This window comes from Hippichthys cyanospilos, chromosome 13, assembly GCF_059441005.1.
Source record: "Hippichthys cyanospilos isolate Australia breed blue-spotted pipefish chromosome 13, RoL_Hcya_1.0, whole genome shotgun sequence".
NCBI classification, from domain to species: Eukaryota; Metazoa; Chordata; class Actinopteri; order Syngnathiformes; family Syngnathidae; genus Hippichthys; species Hippichthys cyanospilos.
This window is the reverse complement of record NC_142381.1, coordinates 9977470-10002775: the sequence shown is the minus strand read 5'-3', so window position 1 is coordinate 10002775 and position 25306 is coordinate 9977470. Positions and strand designations below refer to the sequence as shown.

Below are 25306 nucleotides of genomic sequence, written 5' to 3'. Positions count from 1 at the left end.
CGTTTTCCTGCTTTCTACCTCCACTCTTTCTGAAGTAGTACAGTACTGTAGAGTAAGTGCGCTTCTGGCAGGTGATGTATACACGTGTGCGTGTGTGCATCAGGATTTAATTGTGCTCCGCATAGAAACGAGTGTAATTAGCCGGTGCTCCTTCCCCGCTGCCCGACTAACAACCAGCATCCCCTCTGTGCCTGCTCTCTCTCTTTGAGCCCCCGCTCCCTCTTGCCACGTGCAGTTGCCACAACGACAAGCCCCACTCCACCATTGTTTCCCGCTGTTCACCAAGAACAAAGGAGGAGGCTATTAGCTCCCTACGAGTGCAGTGGTGGAAATGGAGAATGGAGAGGGACGCAGAAAGAAAAGACTGCTATAAGGATGGCCTGATGACAGTGACAGGGAAAGAATAAGTGCGGATGTGAGGGATGGGAGGTGAGATTGATATGGAGGAAGGATACAAACAGGGGAGATTTAAGGAGAGAGAAGAAAGAGGTAAACAGGTGAACACAAATTTAAGAGATTTAGAAAGGGGAAAGATGCGCTCTAAAGACAAATGATGGTTTATTTTTCCTTTTTACGCAATAACATCTATGATGCCATTCCTCTGATTGCATATGAGCTCACATTGTCTGCAATCCTAGCCTTCCAAATGTTAACTGCATACAGCACAACACAGAAAGTGAATTTGGTTTCCTGCGTAAAATGGTGCAAATTACACTTTTATAGCTCTCTGCCACTATCCTTTGCTCCCGCCATTACTCACTGTGTGTGTCTAGAGAGAGGGAGACGAGTGCAGGGAGCGAACAAGTGATTGGAAAGATGTCCTTAGTGAGAAACAGGGTGAAGGTGTGGTGGTAAAACCTGTTTATGAGAAAATGCACTTGCAGCATTTTAAGTAGAAAGATAACCTCTGTCTTGCTTTGACCTTCTTACAAAGATGAAGTTCAGGGATGAATGCCGCTTTCATCCCTGGGGATATTTGTCAAGATCCCCATCTGTGTTTGTAGTTTCTGATTACATCTGCTCGTGCTCTCGATAGGTATGTTTAGATATAGGATTTCAAGATGTTCTCTCTATTTACACGTTCTTGATATCAAATGAAATATAACAGAGGAAAGGTAAGGTGGATTTCAGATATCAGATCTGTTTTTTGGGGGAAGGCCAATCAACTTTGTATTTATCTTTTTATTTCAACATTTGACCAGCTGTTTGAGCTGGGCATTGTGACCCAATAATGAACACTTTTTTTAAGAGCTGCAACAATTAATTGAATGATCGACAACTAATGGAGTATCAGATAATTGATAATAATTTTGATCTTCGAATCATCATTTTGAAAGTTAACTAAAAAAAATGTCCAAATCTAATCAACATGCATGACCCAACAACTGTGTTTTATTGTTTTAATTAGTGAAACTATAGCTAGAACAACAAATGATAAATACATTTATTCTTAATCCTAATATAACTGAATTGTGTTTGATTAAATTATTGTATACTCTAAATTATTGTATACTCTATACAACCTGTTAGATCTGCTATCAGCTTGTAGCATTTAGCCTCCTTGTAGGCGCCTCTATTTATTTTTGTGCATGCCACACTATCTCATGTGATTTAACAAAACTACCTTCCCGATCAATCAGTCGACCATGATCGACCTTTCTAGCACCCCTGGCTTAAGATGGCTTAAGCAAAAAAATGGGAGATTTTTGTCACATGTATTAAACTGTTATTTCTAGAGCACATACTCATGCCCAAACTCTCTTTTCAATGTTCATGTCAACTCTAGGAAAGGAAATTTGACTCGATTTATTGAAGTGGTAAATAGAGTCCAAAATATAATTTAGTTTATCTTCATGATACATTTGCAAAGCCAACTAGACTTATTTGAACTAGTCATTCAAAAACATCAAATTGTGGCCTACACTAGTGCACTGATACAGCATATTGAACTCCAGAAAAGTTTTTATTTTTAGTTTAACTTAAGTTACTTTAATGTCTGGAATCATTCGCCGCAAAATGGCCAGGATGTTGTTGTTTTTTTCCTTTGCTCCCATTTCAAGTCCTTCACTCTGTACAGTCCTCATCCTGGCAAGCTCTAAGTTTGCTCCTCCCGTGTGATACATTGCAAACTCTCTTTCATTTGTTGCTAGGACAGGTGTGAGAGGCAAACAGTAAGGCACACTGCCGAGCTTGGCTTTATTGAGTGATTGCTACAACTGTTGAATTTATTGCCCATCCAAATATTCCCATATTGTATGGATATACATGCCATACACTCTCTTTCATTTGTTGGTAGGACAGGTGTGAGGGGCAAAAAGCAAACCACGCAGCAAAGCTGGGCTGTATTGAGTGATTGCTTTAACAGTTGAATTTATTGCTCATCCAAATACTGTATTCCCTTATAGCATGGATGTACGAACCAGACACAGTTTTGGCCGAGCAATGTATTCTCAAAAGTCATTTTTATTATGCAGTGAAAGCAAAGCTGTATGTATGTAGTTATAACACAAGTGAGTCATATTGAAATGTTAGGTATGAGATTTTTGACCTTTAAAAGCACTAAGACGCATAACGACTGCCAGTTCTATTCATATTCAGATGTGACATACAGCCTTTTCAAGGTTTTCTAAGAGTTCCCATCATTCTAAAGGTGGCTGTAGTATGCCAACAAAATTGAAGATTGAGACTGCAGTCTTGTCCACATACATATGCAGTGGGTAAACAATGAAACATTTAAAGTTATATTACCTTTTGGAAATGTCACACAAACACAGAAGGGTCACTTAACAAAACAAATGACTGCAAGATAACAGATAAAATGATCCTATTTCTACTGCCATTGGGTGGAGTCCTTGCTTCAACACATTTTTGAAGAAAAAAAAGTTTGTGAGAGTACCATTTCATTGTCAGGCTTTTTTATGAACTAATACAAAGTTTTTTGTTTTTTTGGGGTTTTTTTTGGGTGGCCTCCTTGCTTCAACACATTTTTGAAGAAACAAAAGTTTGTTGCGAGAGTACCATTGCATTGTCAGGCTTTTTTATGAACTAATACAAAGTTTGTTTTGTTTTGTTTTTTTCCAACGAAACACGCACTTTCTACAACATCAGAGCCCTGCTAGTATTGGGAAATTTAATCAACTGATGTGCTATGTCTTTAATCACCTGAATTTCATATGTATCATCTGTAACGTCTGACTTTGAATGACACTGACCACTTGGATGACCTTAGGTTGGTCAAAAAAAAAAGAAGAAAATTCATTAAAGTTTGATTTCCTAGTTAAGATTCACTGTGGTCATGCCCTCCTAACTTTATGCATATAACAGCTAATTAATTTGTAGGTTTTTCATGGCCTTTTAACACTGTAGAGTGTTTAAACATTCAGGACAGAGGCCATAGGTCACTGTCTTCATAAAACTCGTAATTGCATATGGATATGTGACTTTTATTTTTTTTACTTCTCAATTGTGTTCTGTGAACTTTGATATGTAGTGCCATTGTATAACATTTTGAAAATAATGTGGCTTCTTTAGAAGAAACTAATCATGTGCCAAACATGATGATTAGCTAGTTGTGATATAAATGTACAGTATTTGTTTTAAGACTGAAGATTGTCAAATTCAAAGCAATGCAACCTTTGAATCCTACATGGACTCACAATGAAGCAAGGTTGCAACAATTAATCAAATAACTTGAATTGTTCAATCACAAAAACAAATGAGATTAAGCAAAATATATGCCCCAAGGCTTTGGCAGAGATCATTGTTCTGAACTGATGTTAATGCAGATACACAAAGCACACTGTAGAAATGTTTTCCAGCAAAGACGAAAGCACACATTAAGTGTGAAAATGTCAAAAATGTTGATAATGTTACATGGAGCTTGGCAAAAATGGCCACATTTTTTTTAAGTCATTCCAGACATTTTCTATTTTAATCAAAGGATTAAATCCAACACATTTATGTGAAGGTTTGATTTATTTAAAAATCCTGTGCAAAATGTTCAGACAACAATAACACATACTAAAGCTGTCAAAATTAAGCAATCAGCAATGAATCAGTTATAAATGAATAAAAAATATTTTCAGAATCAAATATTTATTGAGAGCTATTGTTCTATCGTAATCCTATTTTCTCAATATTTTGATTTTGATTTGATTTGTAGTCCATAAACCCATACTAATCATCTTTCATGTTTTGACTCTTGCCAAAAAATAACAAATTATTCAAATTAATTAGGTTTATTGTCCAGCCCTATTTTCACACTTGAAATTGCATTTTATCTGTTTTTTAACTACTGAAAGTGATAACTGTCTTACACAAAAGCACAACTGCTTATACAGTGTAGCTTACAAATTATTTTTGCTAATTGGCACCAATATGTTAGATGCAATGCAGTGCAAAAATAATCTTACTTGATTAGTCTGGTAACTGTAAGGGGTAATCAAAATTGTTCTATAAGCTGCTGCCCTACATTGAATGTAACTTGGAGACAAAAAGAGATGGTGGTGGTTTGGCATTAAGAGCAAAGCTGAACTTGAGAGGAACATCAGTCAAGGTTGACTCAAGGGCAACATTTCTCAGATAGGCACTTAATGTTTTGCTGTACATGCACACAGGCAGGCCTACATCCTTATCTGAGGATTCACCTACCTGACCTGAGGCAACAATTTCCCCCTGGTGGGATCTAGGGAATATTTTTTTCCTTACAGTGTGTTGTGTCTGAGCAACAGAAATATTGTCTTCCTTCCTCCTGGTGGTTAGTGTGCCCTGTCTCCTTCTTTGTCTATTCTCCCCACTTGCCCTCCTCTCCCTCCCTCGGTTCCCTTCCTTCATTTCCTTCCCCTCCCTGAGCTGACATTTGCTGTCAGATAGCCTTATTATTCCCTTCTTCAGATTTCTGATTAAGATTCTCTTGCTTTCTGTCTGTGTAGGTCCGCTGTGCCTCTGCCTCCTTCCTGACCTCCTCACTAGCTTTCCCCATGAAGAACTCCTTCCAATAATGACTCCGCTTCCCTTTTTCCTTTGACTTTTTGCCGCATTCTATTCAGCATAATCTAATTCAGTCTGTCCCCCTCAGTCTCATCTCCACCTTCTTCTATTCTCAGCAATTTTTTTTTTACTTGTTTGTAATTTTAAAGGGCAGATGTCCTTTGTTTTCATTTTAACTCCATCCTCCTCCCCTATAAATTTTTTCTACTCATTTCTTTTTAGGGATGGGGAAGCACTGGTACCAAAATATTACACTGGTATTATGCCAACACCTGGCCTTTTTTCAATTTATCATGCCTGCCGATGGCAGTTAATAGTTGCAGTGACTGCTCTCTTGATCACAAGATAGAAATCACAAATTAGAGGAATTAGAACAATAATGCATGAAATTTAAAAGGAAAATTTAATCAGTAAATTTCTTGACACGAATATGTTCCATATCTACGGTTCTCAGGTCTCCTCCCATATTCCAAAAAACGTACATGGTAGGTAAATTGAACATCCAACCTGTCCCAGGTGTGAACAGATGTTCATTTTTGTGTCCCCCGAGATTGGCTGGCAAGGGTTTAACCCGCCTACCGTCTGATCAGTAGGAACGGCAACTGTGTCGGACAGTGAAGATCAAAACATTACAGCTCTACTAGCTAGCTAGCGGCTAATTCATGGTCAATGCAGCAACAACAGAGCTCGAGCCACCGGTAATCATTGGAAACTTCTGACGTATGTCATTGTCAGCGTAATTAAGCCATTTGTTAGCGCCCTGAAGTGGTGTTTGTATGTGATTTCAGAACAAGGTCATATTTATTGTTTGTATCAGATGTCTGAACTTATGTTTGGGGCAGAAAGACTTATGCCATGACATACTGCTGGGAACAACTTAAAAATAAAAGTCGACCAAGGCATATGTGCAAACCAAGGTTACTCAAAGGACTCCTTGCTGCCGCATATTAGAGCAAAGACAATTTTTAGGTTGATTTACACTTCAGAAAATGCTTTGGAGCTAATAGGTCTTTCTTTAAAATGATTTCCAATCGTTTTTTGTGGCTGGGATTTTTCTGTTAAGTACTCATGGTATCAGGATTGATGACCACTCAAGAGTTGAGTACCTGTACTGTCAATGAATTAAAAAAGATGAACATTCCTGCTACCTATTATAACTGAAGAAGCACACAGTTGTAATGTATTTTTCTTCTTGTTTCTTGTTTCTAAGAAGTCTTATGAATTTTTATGTCACTTTTTGTTGTTTATTTCATCAACACATTTGCTGTGGATTTTTTCCTTCAACGCAAGGAGCAAAGTTCATCATGAAACTGGACAGCCAAGGAGACAATAGGGGTGTTGTCATGGTGATATCACCTTCAGGGGGTTACACACACCACTTGCGCCCCATTTACTTTCTCCACAAGTCCACGTCATGTCACCCTCGATTTCCTTGTCTTCCTTCCCCTCATTTCATCTTTTGTTTCTCCTTCTTCACCTGCCAGTCAAACCCTGCTCACACGTTTCATTGTCTTCTGTCTGTTCATCTTTTTTCCCCTCTCTTCCTCATAATGTCTTCTTTTGTCTTGCTTTTTCATGCACTCTCACTCTTCTCGTCTGTCCCAGTGGTCTTCACCTCCTGTCCAGCCGTCGAGGGAGAGACGAAAGGAAAGGAATGCTAATTTTATCACCACAGCAACAGTGTGGGAGGATAGAGAAGGGAAAAAAAAAAGAGGAAAAATGTCACTCGTCTGAGGAAATTAGATGGCCGGTGCACTGTAGGCATACTCCACAAAAAGATCAGGGTAACAAGTGTACTTTACTTTTGCCAAATTTCCCATTTTTTTGTATGCTGGATGTGGATTGTTTTTCTAACCAGTACCTGTAGTTAGTCTTTTGTTCAAGTCAATCATTAACCCCCCCCTCTTCTTCCTTGGTCCACCTCTCACTCATGTCGGAAATGTAATCACATTCTGAGCCTCGCCGTGAGGAAGAGAAGGTGTAGAGGGGGAGCTACAAGTGTGGTGGTAGTAGTGAGGCTGGCAAGACAATTTGACATCAACGCAGGGATAAGGAAGAAAAAGCTATGTGTATGTGTTCCCAATTACCACTCCAGCCAACCCAAAGTCACCTTCATGGGAAAAACGCGCACACACACTCAAAATAGCTACCTTCTTTTACAATCTCCTAGGGTGTGTGTGGGTACAACTGTGATGAAATAAGACTCAATAGTATAGTTTTAGCTTTGTGTGTTTCTTTGCGTGTATGTGTGTGTCGTGTGTGCGTGTGTGTGTTGAGTTTCTGCCTGATTGCACTTGCGAAAACACTTTCTGATTAAGTCCCACTGATTTCAGCAAGTCTCCGCCTTTGATTAAGTGTGTGCGAGCATTTGTATGTATGAGTACAATTCAAGTTTAGGTCTTGAGGACTAAAAAGTGCATCTGGACATCCTGGTTAGTGATGTTTGGTCGAGATGAAATTGAAGGAATTGGCTTGATGCTATAATTGGCTTGAGATTAATATTTGAAGTAAGGTTCAGGTCATGCACGGGATGATGAGGACGAATGCAGGAGGGTTTGGAAAGCTAGGGGCCTTGCAAATGCAAACCAATGCAAATGCGTGTCCTTGTTAACTGGCCGTGTTCCGTCTTGATTCTTAATGAACAACCCGCAGGCCTCCGAGCGCCGCCTGCTTTCCCACACTTCATCGGGCAAGGAAATGACAGGAACAGCAGGGGAGAGATGCAGACAGACAGCACGAAGGCACTCAGAAATGAAAAAGTAACGTGTCAAGAAAGTATTCAACAGAAAGGAGGATGGATTTATGAAGGAAAGCAAAAGAATGATTGCTTGTGGAGAAGTGAGAAGCCAAATCTGATGGGTTCTAGTTATAGAAAGTGTGACTTTAGAGTGTGGCAGTGGGGGGGTTTGAGAAAGCTGATGTGCTATGAGGCCCACTCACATTCTCCATTTCCACTACTGAATTGATGTCACTCATTTCCATAGCCACCCATGCATCAGGTGTGTGCGGCTTTCCGACTCGTAATCTGTTCCATCTTGTTCTTTACTTTTCCATCTGTATAGGATCTTTCGCTCCGTCGCTCCCCATCTCTCACTATCACATCTGACTGACTCGGAGGGAATGAGATGGTTTGTGTCCTTGTGTGTGCGCACATATCTGTGGTGGCATACATGCTAGTATATCCTTGTTTGGCTGCTTGCTCTGTCTCTGCCATTTGCCCGCGCTCTCTCTCTTGTCAGTGAGTGGCGAGATAGTGGGTTAAATTTTAATGGTTCTGCCATCTCTCACTAGCTGCTGATCGGGGGCCAATGCAGGCTGACATACTCAGTGAGCCATGAGAAGAGACAAGACAGCCAGCAGAGCGATAGCCAGCTTGACATACCCTCACATGCTTGCTCACAAGTACTAAGCAGACACAACAGGTGGAAGAAAGAAATTATTCATCTGCTTTAACATTGAACATTTTGGGGGAGAATTTTCCAACAGCATTGCTATTACTTAATAAAAGGATATTTTGGTAACTTACTGGCATTTTGTTATTGACACTATTTGGGTCAATGTACAATACTATGGCAAAATATCAATATATATATATATATATATATATATATATATATATATTTGTATTTGTTTTTGTCAATAAGATTAGTTCCATGGTCAAACTCAGTCTTAATATGGTACTTACTAGTAGCTGTATCTTACTGTATTCGAAGCACGTGCCATTTAAAGCTTGACGATGTGTTTGATGGAGAGGATATAAAGTGTATTTTTTTTCATTGTGCTACTCTTGACATCAATCATTTTTGTTACAGAACACCTAAAAAACTTTCTAGTTATGGGGTCCCTTAAGGAAAGCAATTGATCTGACTGCTGAGTCTAGTTGACATTATGTGTGTATGAATCTGAACTCAGTCATGCTCCAACACACACACGTGCCAGTCAGTGAGCCATATTGTGTGTTTCTTGATTGTTTTCATTTGCCCAGCCTCACATAGTTGTCTGATTGGCAGCATATTCCCCGATGGCTCGCTAAGCACATGACGGGATTAGGTGTGTTCTTGTATTGTGCGCTTTTGTTGGTGTCTTTGTGAGCATGCGTGTGCATCTTTTTGTCGAGCCCGAGCGCAGCCGATTCCTGAGAGGAGCAACAGACAGATGTTCTCAGAAAGGATTTGCATTTTTGTCTCCCTCTTTAAATATCGGATCCTCTTGTTTAATTTATTTTGGGGTTTGGTGCTTTTTTTTTTTCCTCTCTTGTGTATGGGGTGAAACTGATTTCACAACCTGGAAACCCTGCAGCACACTAGAGTCTTTGATGAGAGACACTTTTCCCTAGGTTCCCACATAGAGGTGGAAGTTGTCAGATCACGGTTATCAGCCCCTCTAGCTACTTAGTTTGGCTATGATCCAGCTTTATTGATGTACTTCAAACACCCGTAGAAGTTTCCCGGTGGCATTTGCTATGACAGAGATTCACCAATGCAAATAATTTGTCATTGTGTTCTGTGCAATAGTTATTATTTAAAGTAGTAAATAAAAGACACTGTAATGTAGTTCATGGAAAGAACTATTATTCAGGGTTGAATGCACCTCTCCTCGGTGTGTAAATCAAGTTCATGACAGGCTATCTCCTTTGCACTCATTACTCCTACTTTATTGACCTCATCTTTTTACCTTGCTTCTGAACCTTTTTCTGTTTCAATCTTCCTCACAATATCGGTCTCTCGCAAATGCTCCACTTTGTAGTACATCATCTTCAGCCTTCCTCGAGGACTTCTTTTTACTTGCTTTCTTCCCACTCTTTCATTTTACTTGGCTTGATCATGTTAGCAAAGTTGCCCGGAAGAAAAACATCACGGCGAGCACCAGAAATCAGCCTGATCTGTACACCCGTGGACACATACACTTTTTCCATGTGTTTGTGTGTCTTTTCCTGCAAGCAACGGTTGACATTATGAAGGGCAACATTTCTTCCACCTCTTCCGTCCCTCCGGTGTCTCGGGGGCTCGCTCATAGGTTAATTAGACCACGCAAAACAGGCCCTTGTTGTCATCTTTGCCACGCATTTACGCACACACTTAAGACTTGCAAGCGTGTGTGTATATGTACCCGCTCATGTGTGTGTTTGTGCGTGTGTGCCAATCCTTCCACCATGCGCTCAAGTCACAATTACTAATCAGGCCTGGAAGCCTCTGCCTGGAGAGACTAAGAGGGAGGGAATGAGAGAAGGAGGTAGCAAATGACTGAGTGCTTTTCTTTGTCCTCATCACTGAAGCAGAGATAAAGACGGCTAACGGGATGGATGACTGGAGACAAGAGGACAGAAAGTGAGGGATTAGCAGAGGATGAGCGTTTCCACCTCGTTCGACAACCGGCTTTTAACTGTCCTCTATGGCATGACACTGTGACGACGTCCACTTTTTCTGTCCGCCTTTCATTTCCTTTGCTTTACATAAATCCAAACTTGCGTTGGAGAAGTGGGCTCTTTTTTTGTTTTTCTCATTTTTGGCTCTTTTTCTCTTGTGGTGACATTTGAAATGTGAGACCTAATCCTTACAGGGTGAATGTCTTGCAGGTCATCTCATTGTTTAATTTCAAATTTTACTCCTGTTCAAATGTATCAGTTCCTCCTTTGCTCACATGTAAATGAGTGTGCCTAGATGTAGGATGGGATGGAGGCTTTTTCTGAGATCTCATTGCATTGCGCCATTATCAGGGTGTAATTTTCCACATCCAAAAGTACTATCATGAATTTGATTTAGCAACCACACACTAAAATCAATCGAGTCCAAAAATGGTTTAGAAAGGGACCAACTCAAGTTTTTTTGGGCTATACACTCTTAAGATATGTTGTTAAAAATAACCCAAGCTCATTTTTGGGTTAGTTCAGACCAACTCAATTCGAGGTTTAGCCCGATTACTTATTTAGTGTTGGGACAAAAAGTATATCCTTTTTGGGGGAAAAATGAACATGAATCTACGAAGTTGTGTCAGTCTTGTATTAACTCAATTTGTATTATATTTTTAACACAATCATTTGTAGAATGGAGGTACATAATTTTAAAAAAAGCACTATTTTTAAAGTGTAGACACATAAAATAAATAACCCTCTCGAAAAACCCAATATGGGCTTTGACCCACTGGAAATCAATAATATTCAAAAACACCACATCTCAGCACATAAGTCCAATTGTAGTGCCAACATAGACCAAGCTTTTGTTGCTATTCCATCTCCTCTCACTAGAGGAAGCACTCTGCTACGACAGCTCCTGTATCAAGGACGCTGTTGCTTCAAAAATATATAACCAAAATGCCATACACACTATCGCTGTGCCACAACATTGCTACTGCTACTCCCCTGCTCTCCCCCTTCTCATTGAGTTATTTTGTTAGTCAAGCACTCTCATTTGAAGTCAGACAAGGTTAAACTTTGTGTGCCAGGTATGCGTTTTTGTGTTTACTGTGTTCGTGGCAGGGCTGCTGTAAATCACTCAAGGTCACTTCCTCATCATCTTTGTCCTTTAAACTAAGTTCTCTGTATCTGCTGCCCCCTCCTGTCTTCTTTTTTCGCCTGTTCCTTGATTTGATTTCCTTCCCCTCCTTGCACTCGAGCGCTCCATCCTTCTCCACTGCTCTCTCTATCTTCCCTCCTTGTAATTAGCTGGTGTAATTGCTGTAGTAAATCTTTTTCTGCTTTCCCAATGAGACTGGCTGATATAGGACTGATTTAATAAGGACACCCTTGCAGCTCACCTCACCCTGCGTGCGTGTGTGTGTGCGCGCGTGTGTGTGTAGGTGTGTGTGATTTGAAATGGGGATTTATGGGCTTTTTGTGTGGTTTCAGCAAGTGTGAATTTCGAGTTCAAGGTGGTGTTGTATTGGTACGTCAAATGTAGTTAACCTTATCAGCAATGCAGCCTGCGTATCACGTTTTGTGGCTGTGTGTATTTGTGTTTTCACGTGTGTGTCATCGGTAATGCTGTTGTGTGCGTCATTGCTAAGGACCTTCATGGCCAGAAGAGCAGAGAGAGGTCACAATGGCCCTGAGACAACAACACCGCTTGCACTATCCAATTCTGTGTCCTCTAATTCTCCATTCCAAAATGCTTACATGGACTCCCTATCAAGTCTGGCCTCTTTATTTTTCCTTTCAACAACTGCCTTTTATCCTTTTCTTCTCGCTCGCACACAACTTAGGTGATGGAAGAGAATGCGAGTCTGTGTAATAAACATTGTGCGGTGGCAGACTTGCAGCATCTATCGGCAGTACACAAGTATGTCCAGTGGAGGGCACTGTGGCTCCACGAATAAACCGCCACTCACTCACTGGGCCTTACTTTTTGTCTCCTGTAGCCAGTTTGGTAATAATTAAATACAAATTTAGGGCTTCAATTAATTGGGAGGAAACAAAAAAACAACTGCCCATTTACAGCACATCCCAGAAGAAAAATCTGTGATCACTAATCCAATACATAATTTTATAACCTGCTTCTATTGAGTCAATTTAGTTGCATTTTTTTTATTTTTTATTTTTTTTTACATCAAAACAACACAGTTCGGATCCAAATTTAATTTACATACTGCCGTCATTTCTTCTTGGAGCATTCATTTGGAATTCAACTTTATACAAGAGTTTTTCATGTTTTTATTTCAACAGACTGTACAGTATAATACAACATAACAATCAAACAGTGAGTGCCAAAAATATATTTGTAATAATGTATTTGTTTTATTTAATAATTGTCTCAATAGTGAATGAAAAAAACACTTAAAAATGTGAAAGGTTTATACAGTACGTTTAATGATCTTCCAACAAGCCAAGTCATCATCATTGTGTCAGAACACTATTATTAAACTTAGGTCATGCACAGTTGGCCATTGGCATTGATGATTAATTGTTTTTTACAAGTATAAAAAATAAATTTTAGGGATAAAATTAAAATTGTTATAATTGAAAACCCAACTGCAGTTACACTGTTCATGCGCCAGGGGAGCGCATGTGAGCACAGTCTTAGCCCCGCCCATAAGCCTTCCCCCTGCGTCCTAGCCCTCCCACATCCTGCCCCCTTAGCCCCCCCTTTCTGCCCCACCCTGCCATCTGGTCCTTTTCACACAATCACGCGCACGCACACACATACACACTCATAGTCCAGTCTTTTCTTCCCGTTTCCTTTCACAGAGAAAAACAGGATGAAGGGACTCTTTCAGGCTCACAGTTACCGTGGAAACCCCCCTTATTCTTCTTCTGTCAAACGCACTTTGAGTGGAACACATACACACACACTTCTATAGACTGACAGCATGTTGGACATTTAAAGTTTAAAGGAATCAAGACTACAGCTGTTCCCCTGTCTGCCATGCCTCTTGTTTACGTGACACAAAGAGTGTTAGGGCTTTTTTTTTTTTTTTTTTTTAACACTGGCAAAGTTTACGTATTACACTGAGAAGGACAAGTTTTCCATCTTTGCTCTCTTAAAAAAAGTATTTGTATGTGTCATTTTCTTTTCTTGAACAATTTTTCCAAAGAAGCTCTCATCACGCACGCACATTCATGTTGAAACTTAAAACCATCTCCTCCGTCCCAGTTACGACAATCTCCAGGCCTGGAATGCTTTCAGCAATGGAAAAAAAAGTTATATAAGCATTATAAAAGTTGTGTTTTTTCCCCCCTCCCTATTGTGCTTCTCGAGAGCTCATGGAAAACATTGGTGTGTAGCATTCAACAGAGCACATCATCTGAAAGCTTTTAGCAGGTTATAAATAAACTACAGGCAGCAGTGATGAAAGGATGAATAGACCTCATAGAATGAGACAAAAAGGGAAGAGGCCATGAAAAGTCTTATAGTGTTTATCCAACTTGGAATTATTTTCAATATGCCCACTTTTTTTTTCATTTGTTCACACAAAGCCTTTCTACCTTCTCCAACACAATGTTTCTCCTTTTAAGGATAGAGAGAGAATAGAAGGGGGGAGTAGGGGCACATTCTGGTCTGCTGACGTTCTAACAGACTCGTCTTTGTGTGTGCGCATGCACATACACACTTATTGCCAGAGACCTTTAAATGACTTAGCTCCTCGTGATCTTGTGCACCCTTTCACTCCCCATCCACGTCTGTTTTTTTTTTTTTTTTTTAGTTTTTATTAAAGTAGGACACAGAAATGAAGAATTTTGTGTGTCTTTTATGGCACACATGCCCCCCCCCCCCCCCCCCCATTTCCTCCCCATCTCTCAATGCCAAGCAGCTGTTGAGCAGACTCAACAGACGAAGAGGGGGGAGTTTACCTCAAAAAATGTTTGCGACATAACTTCTTTTTCATACTATAAGTTTTTCTGACCAAAACCATTTTTATTGAATTACTTTTCATCCTCTAACCTTCTGTTAGTCTGTAATGTGCTGGATTAACTTTTGTGTGCTTCTCATCACATGTGCTCAGCCGGCTCCTCTCCTCCCCCACGGTGACTAAGTGCAACGTGGCGCAGTGCTCCAAAGCCGCCACTAGAGGTGCCATTGGCTTAAAAATGGAAGCCAGCTTGGCATGTGCAAACCACAGAGCAGCCATTTTACAAATACTCCAAACCCCCATTTCATGAATCACTCGTGATGTCAGCACACTTTGCTCTCGTTTCATTGGCTCACAAGCAACCACACTGTAGTTGATGGAGCATGCACACACATACACACAAATGCTCCCTCATCAGCTTTCAAACGTTAACCTAGTGACATGATGAAGAGGTCTCCTCTCTCATCAGCTGGATTGCTTGAGATTATAGGTCACCCTGATTAGAGACTCATATGCGTTGCAGAATTGTGTATGTTTGTGTGTCACCAAAGTGGACCTAGAGAAGAGTACTCTTTTTTTAATGATATATATAAAATTTGATTATATAGTTTTGAATAATTTTGTGTGGATGCCACTATTAAAATTGTTAGTCAGGCACTCTTTTGTCTGTCCTGTGATGTTTGTTGATGAGTGATGGCCACTTCCTTCATACGTGCAAAAAATGTTTTTCCTCTCAATTGTGAGGCTATATATACCTTTGTTTGTTGGTGCGTGTGTGTGTGTTCGTGTTCCTGTTTAGGCATCCAGTGCTCTACTTTACTTTATATCACTGCATTAGAGACATTTTTCAGTTGATTGTCTGATAGATAAATATAATATATAGTGCAATTGGAAATTGTTATTTTGTTGTTAAAAGGTGATCTATAGATACATGTAGTTTCATTAGGGAAAAATATCAGCAAGAATGCCAGGAAAGAATCATGCTTAGTGACACTGCAGTCTGTGTGTTCTTACTCAGGGGGGCAAAAAATGAATTAGGAGCTCGTTAGGAGGACTGGACCGCCGGACTTTGAGGCCTCTATGGAAACAAAGCAGCATTTGACTCAGCTAATGATGGGGCTTGCCACATGGATGCCATATTTTGAGCTATAAAATGCTTGTATTTGTTGTCCATGGAGATTGTTGCTATATGATTGAAGAAAAACATGACTGTCAGGAAACAAACATGTGTTTAAGGTCTTTTCAATTAATGCATAAAATTTGAGCTATAATTGGACATTCTTTTATGTAATAAATAAAATGTTATCCATGGAAAAAAATATTTTAATGAGACAGACCGTATGTTTGTTTGATGTCAGTGCTGATACTAAGTATTAGTAGTCAAGGAAGCCAATTACCAATATTTGAAGCTGATGTTCATTTTCAATGAAAGGGAAAATGTTGGCATCAAAATTGGAAAAAAAATACATACAAACTCCAACTATCTGTTGAAATATCTTTATTTTTAAGTATATATTTACTGAACAACTTTCGAGTTTGCATTGTTCAAGTTTTCGTTTTTGACATTATACAGTTGCTTTAAAATTCTTACAGATTGGGGGACTTGAGTGTGTCTTAAAAAGGTAGTTGAAAACTTAAAGCAAATAAATAGCTTCTATGGTTTTCTAATTTAAAAACGTAAATAAATAAAATGTGAAAATTTTACTTACAGTATCTTTTAAAAAAAAAAAAGTTGCAGGGTGTACCCAATGTGAACCAAATCATAAAATGAACTTTTGTTAAAATGTTAATAAATACCTCCCTGGAGTTAATATTTTTAAATTCATTCATTACATTTCTAAAGAGAAATAATTCCAATATTTGTTAAAATGCCCATTTAAAGGGCATCGATTATCAACGAATAATTAGACGATCCCTAATGATAGTTGATTTATCCCTAACTATAATGTTGTGTTTATGAGATCTGATAAGGAGGAGCTAGCAGTTTTGGTTCTGTTTCTTGTGGATTTCATCAACATCATGTTATCTTTAAACCCTTATCTCACTGAGGGGCGAACATTTGTTGAGTGATGGCAAAGTTAGCAAATGTGTGTTCACGTCTGCAGTTTAAAATGAAAACTAAGACAATGCCCTCTAAAATTCAATTGACCTTGTTTCAGTACAGTTTTGGCATGTAATATGGAAAAGACCAATGCTTTTGTTCATCTTTCAAGCTTAGTTCTTCTCTGCCCCACGCAAAATGACACATCCTTAGTCACATATGTGACCTTGTCCAAGCATGTTAAAACAAATGTGTTTGTCAAGTGTGAGCGTGTCATAAAACGTACTGTATCTGCAAGCCTAATGCAAAAGTTAACATGCCCCTCAGCTAACAAATGTCCGAGCACATTTAGCAGGCCGTGGGGAATTCTGAGCTAACGTTATCATCTCACACCATGGTCTCTCTCATAAATGTCAGTTTTCTGTGTGCAGTGCAGCTAATGGAAACGCTGAACTATATATATCTATATATATATATATATATATATATATATATATATATATATATATATATATATATATATATATATATATATATATATTTTTTTTTTTTTTTTATCAAATCACATTACATTGAATTCACTTCAGTTCAAAATGTTTTTTAAACCGAATTGCTTTATTTATTTATTTTTTTAATCAAATTGCATATTATTTTTAATTCACTTCAGATCAAAGTACTATATTTGCTAGTAACTTAGGACACTATGTGGACAAAACTATAGGATACTGTAGGCTCAATAGGCCCATTAGTTGCTTTCCAACTTTTTTGCCTTACATTCAAAATGTTTTGGGTATTTATTCCTATTTTATTGGAACAGTTCAGGTAACACATTTTGACTTCCGCAAATATCAAAGACCCATATGTTATTTTAATATTAGTTTTGGTTTCAAAGAAGTTCAGAGGTTTTACCTGAATCACAGACCTATTACCTGAACCCAAGTGCATTTTCTATCTCTATCATCATTTGTTTTTCTTTCAACTTTACGTATAAAGTTTTTGGGAAAAGTTGTGTTTAAAAAAGGGCTCTTCCAATGATTTTTTTTTCAATGAATTTCTCTTGTCTGTCCTCCTCCCCAGCCAAAAAGGAACTAGAGGGTGCAGATGAAAAGCAGTCACAGAAAAAGAAAGTCAAGGAGCTGAAGGTTCTTGATTCAAAGACCTCACAAAACCTGTGTAAGTTTAAGTAAATGCTTTTTTAAAATATCCACACGTGCATGCACACTGCACAACACATTCTGCTGCCAGCACCAAAGTTTTGAACATCTTCCAAGGTATGACTTTATTACCATATACAGTCTTAACTTTTTTTGTGTATGTGTGCACATGTAGCCATTTTTCTCGGATCATTCCGTCTTCCATATGAAGAAATCAAGAACTGCATCCTCGAGGTTAACGAGAAAGTCCTCACAGAGTCCATGGTTCAGGTACAGTTTCATCTAGTGCCTTTATGAAAATCTATATATAGCCTAGATTCTAGGATATAAATAGATTTTTATGTGTCCATTCATGTGTTATAACCAATATAATGACTTCCCCAATTTTAATGAAAAAAAAAATCCATAAATAATTGACATTCTTCAAGCTATTGTTCTGTTTCTATAATTCAAATAATTTACAATGTAGACAGTAATATGCTGTGTCTGGCCAATTGACTCATTCACTTACAGCCCAGTTAACATGGATTTTTATCTTATTTAGCAGTCAATGGCAGTGAATGAGTAAATATATTTATTTCCTGCCCAATATATGTTTAAGACATCTGTAGCAATCACTGGCAGTGACTCATTCACTGCTAGCCCAGTATAAAAAGACTTTTTACATCTATAGCCATCAGTGCTAGTGAATCAGTTAATTAATCCTGCACAATTTATTGAGAGCCAATGCAGGTGGGGTTATTTATACATCTACAATATTCAAATTATCAGTACTTTTGATCAATTCAACAATGCCTCTTTTTGGTATAAAGCGGCACAATACCAGTGGTATGTCCAAGTATTCAAACACAATACAATTTTAATTGTGTGTGTGTGTTTGCTGTGTAGAACTTGATCAAACAGCTGCCTGCACCAGAGCAGTTAACTGTCCTCGGAGAGATGAAAGATGAATATGACGACTTGGCTGAGGCTGAACAGTTTGGAGTGGTGGTAAAAGGCACACGGTTACAGTACATACAAAACATTGCTGTTTTGCTGTTACAGTACTTGTAAACAACTAACCATGTATACATGTGATTCCAAATAATGAGACATAGCAATTGATGATATACTGATAATGAAGTAACACTTGTTGATATGTTAGTCACAGTAATGGTTCATTTTACGGAACAGAAACGGCTTTGTCGAACCGTGGAAGTTGTGTCGAATGGGTGCAATCCCACTCTGTCATGCAATCCCCCAAATGTCCTTCATCCATATCTTATCCTAGATTTCTAGCGTGAAGCGGTTGGGGCCACGGCTTCAGGCCATCCTGTTCAAGCTACAGTTTGAGGAACAGTTGAACAACATCAAACCAGATGTGGTGTCTGTAACGGCAGCCTGCGAGGAGCTCAGGAAAAGTGCCTCCTTCTCCAAGCTGCTGCAGATCATCCTTCTTGTTGGCAATTATATGAACGCTGGCTCCCGCAATGGCAAGGCCTTCGGTTTTTCCATATCATACCTATGCAAGGTAAAAACAGAAACAGTGTTTATAGTTTATAAAAGCACAACTCAAGAAGTAAATTATCTTATGAACCTACTACTAAAGTAAACTAAGTGCTTTTTTTAAAGATTACTTCCTAGTATGGTAATGTAAACTTGCTGTTTTTTTTACTTTAATACTATACTAATTGCATTTTCAGTGGAGTGGTGTCATGTGGTTTTTCACAGTTTATATTAGCCCGGCAGGCTTTATAAATATCGGGGATCCTCTTTAAGAGGAAGGAAGTACAATCTAACCTGTTTAAGAATGCTTCTTGAATTAGAGTATGAGTTGAGTATAATTACTACTCGAAAACTTTGGCTTCACAAATGGAATCAGGCTTATTCATGATATGTGGCATACATACTATAACTCATTTAGAGGTATTCCTATTCCATTTTACAATTGTGGCAACACTGGTGATTGTATACATTTTACACTCTAAAACAATTGGGTTGAAAATAAAACGATTCTATGTCAAAAAAAAGGACTGAGCCCATATTTGGGTAGATTTGATCAAACTTTCTTTGTTGTTTCACTCAAAACACCTCCCAAACAGGTAGGTTTTTTTTTTTTTTTTTTTATAAGACAACCTTACAAAGTTAGTTGTTTGTGAACAAAATCCAGAAGTTGGGTCAAATTGACTCAAATATTGGCCCGGTTCTGTTTCAATCCATTATTGGCTTATTTTTAACACAACTATTTTTAGCGTGTAGTGGTAGACCAATTTGTTTTTAGTTTTACAGATCCTTTATAGTCAAAGAGGCCTATAACTGATATTTGGAGACATTATTAATTTTCAGTTGGAAAAATGTTGTCAAAATTATTTAAAAAATTGTTTTATACAACTTAGCTACAGCTTTGTGGTAAACTTTCAGCAAAAGTTCAGGGAGCTCCCATGGTCATGAGCTTGTAAAAAGTTAAATGAAAACTTAAGCAAATAAATAACTCCTTATAACTTTGTACAGTAAAACAAATTCTACTATATTTAAAAAAACAAATGTAAAAAGTCATTTATCTTTGTTTTAATTTGCAACAAAATGAAAAGCTATGTAGTATTCCTGGGGTTAACAAAATCTCTATAACGTTAAATGGAATTCTAAATAAATAGGTCCCTGAAGTTAACATAATTTTAAAGTGACCTATTATCAGCTATCAGATTTTTTGTTTTTTTAAAGATATCCATCCCTACTAGGATTTAGGTTAATTTATCATGAGCATCTTTCTTAATGGACTACTAAATGTTCATCCCACCAGCTACGTGACACCAAATCAGCTGACCTGAAGCAGACTCTGCTCCACTTTCTTGCTGATGTCTGCATGGAACAGTACCCGGAAGTCATGAGCTTCCCTGACGAGCTCATCCATGTTGAGAAGGCCAGCAGAGGTACCCTGGGCATCTAAGTGATCTTTGCTGTCCTCACTTCATTTGTCATTTGAAAAACAAACACCACAACTAAATGATGAACCTTATACACATACAAAAATTATAACTGTCCATTTTTTCCTCCTCATAGTTTCTGCAGAGACACTTCAGAAGAGTGTAGAAATGATGGGTCGTCAGATCAAGAACCTGGAGAAAGACATAGAAACCTTCCCTCCTCCACAAAATGAGAAGGACCAATTTGTGGAGAAAATGGCAATATCCTTATCTAAGAAATTATAAAAAGTTGAAATTTTCCCTAATTTGATAGTGTCGATGTGTTGTTTATTCTGTGTTCCTTAACATAGTCTTCACAATTTTGTAAGCACTGCGCATGAACAGTATGAGAAGCTGGATCTTATGCATAAAAATATGGAAAAGCAGTATGCTGACCTGGGAGACTATTTTGTTTTTGATCCAAAAAAACTTTCAGTGGAAGAGTTCTTTGGGGACCTCAACACCTTTAAGAACATGTTTCAGGTTTGTGTCTGTTTTTCCATACAAAGTCCTACATGAGTTAAGTGAACACAGGAAGTCATTTTGCTCCTTTTTTTTAAGTTAACATGAACCTTCAAAGTGTAAGTCTCATGTATTGTTTGTGTATGCATCCATCAACTGACTTATTTGCAAGGTTCCTGTCAGAGGAAACTGTTTTGCCAACTATTGTGATTAACTGACATCCTGCGTTTTAAGTGTTGTTTTCAAACTATGGTGGTGTGTTTTTATGAGTAATTTGATTCTGATATTTGGTGATGTTGTCAACATTGCATATTTTTTTCTCATATTGGATTATATTTTTCCCCTGGTCCTTCCATCAGCAAGCAGTGAAGGATAATCAGAAGAGGAAGGAGGCAGAAGAAAAGATCAAAAGAGCCAAGCTGGCCAGAGAAAAAGCTGAGAGGGAAAAGGAGGAGAAACTCAAAAGGAATCAGCTCCTGGACATCAACACAGGTGAGTGGTCTAATTTTAAATATGATTTTTTTGTTTTGTTTTGGGTTTTTTTTTTTAATGAGAAAAGGCTGTCTCATATTGTTATTTCCTTCATACTCCAGTTGGGGGCAGTCAGAGTCCACACTTCAATGGAGTATTTTTGTGTGTGTAAGAACGCGTGTGTGTGCATGTGTGTTACTTATACAATCAGGTCACAGTTTAAAAACCAGAGATAATCTAATGAAGATTACTTGCTTTAAAAAATAATAATAATAATAATAATAATAATTTGGATGGATAACATTATCAAGAAACTGCATGACCTATTTCTAACTCTTCTTACAAGTAAGAATTGCTTCCAAACCATAACTGTAAAAAAATGAGTTTTGCATGTCTAAAATGCAGCGTTCTAAAAATAAGTATTTCCATAATCATTCCTTTATGTTATACTTCTTGGAAAATATATTTATAAAGGCACTTTTCCTCTCTCTCTTAAGTGTGACCTAGTTTCAATGCATTCCTTTTCTGTGGCCCCTCGTTGGCATCTCCAAGGATTCCACAATTCCAGATTAAACTCCAGTCCAAGTTCATCAGTAGTTTTTTTAAAGTGACTGTGTGCTTGTATCAGTTTTTTTTCCATATATGTTTCTGTTTGTCTGACCCTGTCAATCAAATCAGCATTAGAAGTACACTCGGCTTTGAGACTTCTCATGTAATATGTTGCCTGTGCATTAGACTTATGGAGCTAATGTTTTGACTTTAAAAACAAGATCATTTATAGTTTGAATTCACCTTCTAAAGGCATGCAAGTGGATAACAATAGCACTGCAAAGACGTGTGTGTGTGTGTGTGTGTGTGTTTGTGTCTATGAGGTTTGGAGGCTATTTACATACAGGTGGCATATTTGATTGCCTCGGGTCACTTACCCCCCATTTGAATACAACCACACTCAAATACACACACCTGCTCTTTCTGTTGTATTTGTTTATAATTCTGGTTACTAGATGACTTTGACACAATGGTTGCTTTCAGCAAAGAGACAGTTGAATGTTCCCTTCTTCCCAAGTTCTTTTCTTTTGTATTTGCCCCTGACTACTTTTGTAGTTATCTCATGAAATCACTAAATGTTCTTCCTTCACACTTTATCACTGTCTGCATACCACTGCAGTTGTTGATTAAACACTGGAAGGCCATGCATTGAGTTTGCCCCTGACAGTATGAGTCAGACAGTAGTGAACCCCCCCCCCCCCCCCCCCCCCCCCCGCCGTTTTTTTTTTTGGCCTCACATATTTCAATCCTCAAGAAATTATATGTACTTAAAGTTAAGTTAAAGTAATTATGATTATACAAGGTTGTATGAGTACCAGGACGAGTTCACAGTATGGTCAGTGCTCTGACATGGAACTTTCCCTGCACTCTGAAAAAAACGGTTATCATTTCAGCAAAAAGGAACTGGCATGTACCTTATTCCCACAACTAGGTGTCAGTAGAGTCTGCAATGATACTGTGTGGCTTTGTGAAAAAGGGGTGTAGGTATTTGTGACCTACACACCCACTCAGATGCTGGTATGGGAACCACCGCTGGGAGTGCTCATACTCCACGCAAGTGCTTGTGTGACTAGGTTGGGGGAGGGTATGGCAAGAGGAGATTACAGCAGCTGCGCTGTAGAGGCTTACACACACAGTTGTCTCTTGAATTTGATGATGAAAGAACAAGAGGAAGGAATGGGGGAAAGAAGGGCTTTGATAGACTGAAGGAAATCCCAATCACTCCATAAGTTCTCTGTAATATATTCAGCATGTCACCTCTTTTACAGTGTAAACTAATGTCCACCAGGGAGGCAATTGCTTCATGCAAGAGGCTGCCCTCATGCGATCAATTGGATCCAGTCATCTTTTAGAGCTCTGTTGTCTAATGCTATTACACAAATAAATCTGTCATGTTCGAGCGAACATGTGACAGACAAGCTTACTGAACTTTTGTCAGGACTTTTTATGACCTCACTTGATGTTGACTCAACTTCTTACATCTCTAATATCTCTTTGAATGGAATTGTATACAGAAAGTAATTGAATTGAATGAATGAATGTTCATCATCGGGTGGCATAATTGGCCCTATTGTTGACTCTTGACAAAGTAAAGAAAAGCCTCTATTCTCTAAGAGATGGATATCTTTATTTAACAGTTTTGCTCAAGGCCAAACAGTGCTTAAACAACTGTTTACACCACCATGCAATGTACAGTCTCTGGTGGTTTAAAGCAAACATGTGATTAGTGTAAGCAGACTTGTGCTGAAGGAGAAAAACATAGCCTACATCACCATGAAGGATCAATGTAGTTACCTACTGTCAGCAGTGAGTGGTGTATGTGAGCCGTTGTTAGAAAACGTGTGAGGCGTTCACTGGCATGTCGGGAAGCCGCAAACCATCTGCCACATGGCTTATTGGAAGATGTGTGTGTGCGGGCCTGTGTGTGCGCATGCAAACTACTGTGGGGGTTGGCGGGTGGCGACATAAAACCTTTAACCCCACTGTCTTCTTTTCCAGACCCCTCTCTCGTCCTATTCAGAAATAATTAAAACCATCTGCCTGGCCGCAGAGCTGTGCTATGAAATCCTTTACTGACAGACACACACTTTTTCACAGTCGGAAATCTATCAAAAACGCACACTTTCATCTTACCCAATTGTGAGTGTAGAAGTTTTTCAACTTAAAAAAAATGGTATATGGAAAAAAATCCAGCATAAAGCTGCAGTGACAGCACAGCAGCTCATCTAGGTCAGTGCCTATCTGGGTTAATGTAGCAAATCTTCCAAAATGGGTGCCTACTGGAAAACAACCACCCTCCAGCCCATGCGGGTCGGAGAAAAATCACTGATTGGCAGACAGTATACTCAAAGCCAAAACTAGAATACATGTATGTGCTGCTTTCATTACAAACAGAATGAATGTTGGAAAAATATGTATTTCTTCATTGTTTCTTGATTCATACATAGCTCATGTAATATTTTGACATGCTTTCAGAGGGTGATGAAACTGGCATCATGGATGGCCTCTTGGAGGCGCTGCAGTCTGGCGCTGCTTTCAGGAGAAAAAGAGGACCCCGGCAAGCAGGTACACTTTACTGCACTCATGCATTTCTTTCCATAGTTTCTTGTGTTTTTATATTATTTTTGTTTTCATAATTTGTGCTATGCATTCTTTCTTAAACTCTTACTTTTGTCATACTGTGGCTGTCAATTCCAGATAGCTCAGTATTATTATTACTAGTCGCATTATTATTATTATTCATTCATCCATTTTCTTAACTGCTTGTCCTCACAACAAAGTTTCTTTTTTATTTTGTTTCTGTTTTTGGCCAAAGTGTATTGACATCACAATGTTTAGTATACTTATAGTGCAAACGATGAATACAGGCAAGTTTAATAGTTTAGTCGATTTTAAGGGACTGGCAGTCATTTGCAAAAATTCTCTGTTCAAAGTCAGATTCAGATCCTATCCCTCATCAATTCTGGCAATCAACAGTACTCTATTCTATTTTTTCTTTTGAGCTATTGTTGTTCAATCTGTAAGCCCCCCAAAAAACAAGTTTAACTATCCAGCATGCTTAGAAATGTGAGTTGCTAAGTGTCCATTGTTATGAGAAGCTCACGTGCACGTGTGTGCGTGCGTGAACATTCACACACGAGGGTATGAGTGTGTGCAACCCTATCCCACCGTCAATAAAAGCCAGATGTGGAGCGGTGCCTGCCGAGTTGGAGGGTAGACTGCATTCTTTTTCTTTTCTTGTTTTGTGTCTTTTGTAAAGCAAAGAGCAAAATCCAAGTGTATGTTAACATTAGTTGCTGTTGCAAGTGTTTCTCTGTAGTCTACACTTAATTTGTTACTGTACTTTGGGTAAGATATGAATGGTTGGATTTTCTACTTGAATAGATACCTACGAGCCTGAAAGAAACTACAGAAAT

The 25306-nt window shown here is 38.5% G+C and overlaps 1 protein-coding gene across 1 annotated transcript in view; it reads left to right on the top strand.

Moving 5' to 3' along the window:
* Positions 1 to 17389: 17389 nt before the first annotated feature.
* LOC148413767 (protein diaphanous homolog 1-like) overlaps positions 17390 to 25306 on the top strand; it is a 14859-nt gene continuing 6942 nt past the window's right edge. Inside the window, exons 1-9 of the mRNA XM_088431545.1 lie at positions 17390 to 17485; positions 17642 to 17736; positions 18355 to 18456; positions 18737 to 18976; positions 20246 to 20375; positions 20506 to 20631; positions 20728 to 20891; positions 21230 to 21362; positions 24366 to 24455. Of these exons, the coding sequence (XP_088287671.1) occupies positions 17728 to 17736; positions 18355 to 18456; positions 18737 to 18976; positions 20246 to 20375; positions 20506 to 20631; positions 20728 to 20891; positions 21230 to 21362; positions 24366 to 24455 (994 nt within the window). The 5' untranslated portion in view covers positions 17390 to 17485; positions 17642 to 17727. The remainder of the gene's footprint in view (positions 17486 to 17641; positions 17737 to 18354; positions 18457 to 18736; positions 18977 to 20245; positions 20376 to 20505; positions 20632 to 20727; positions 20892 to 21229; positions 21363 to 24365; positions 24456 to 25306) is intronic.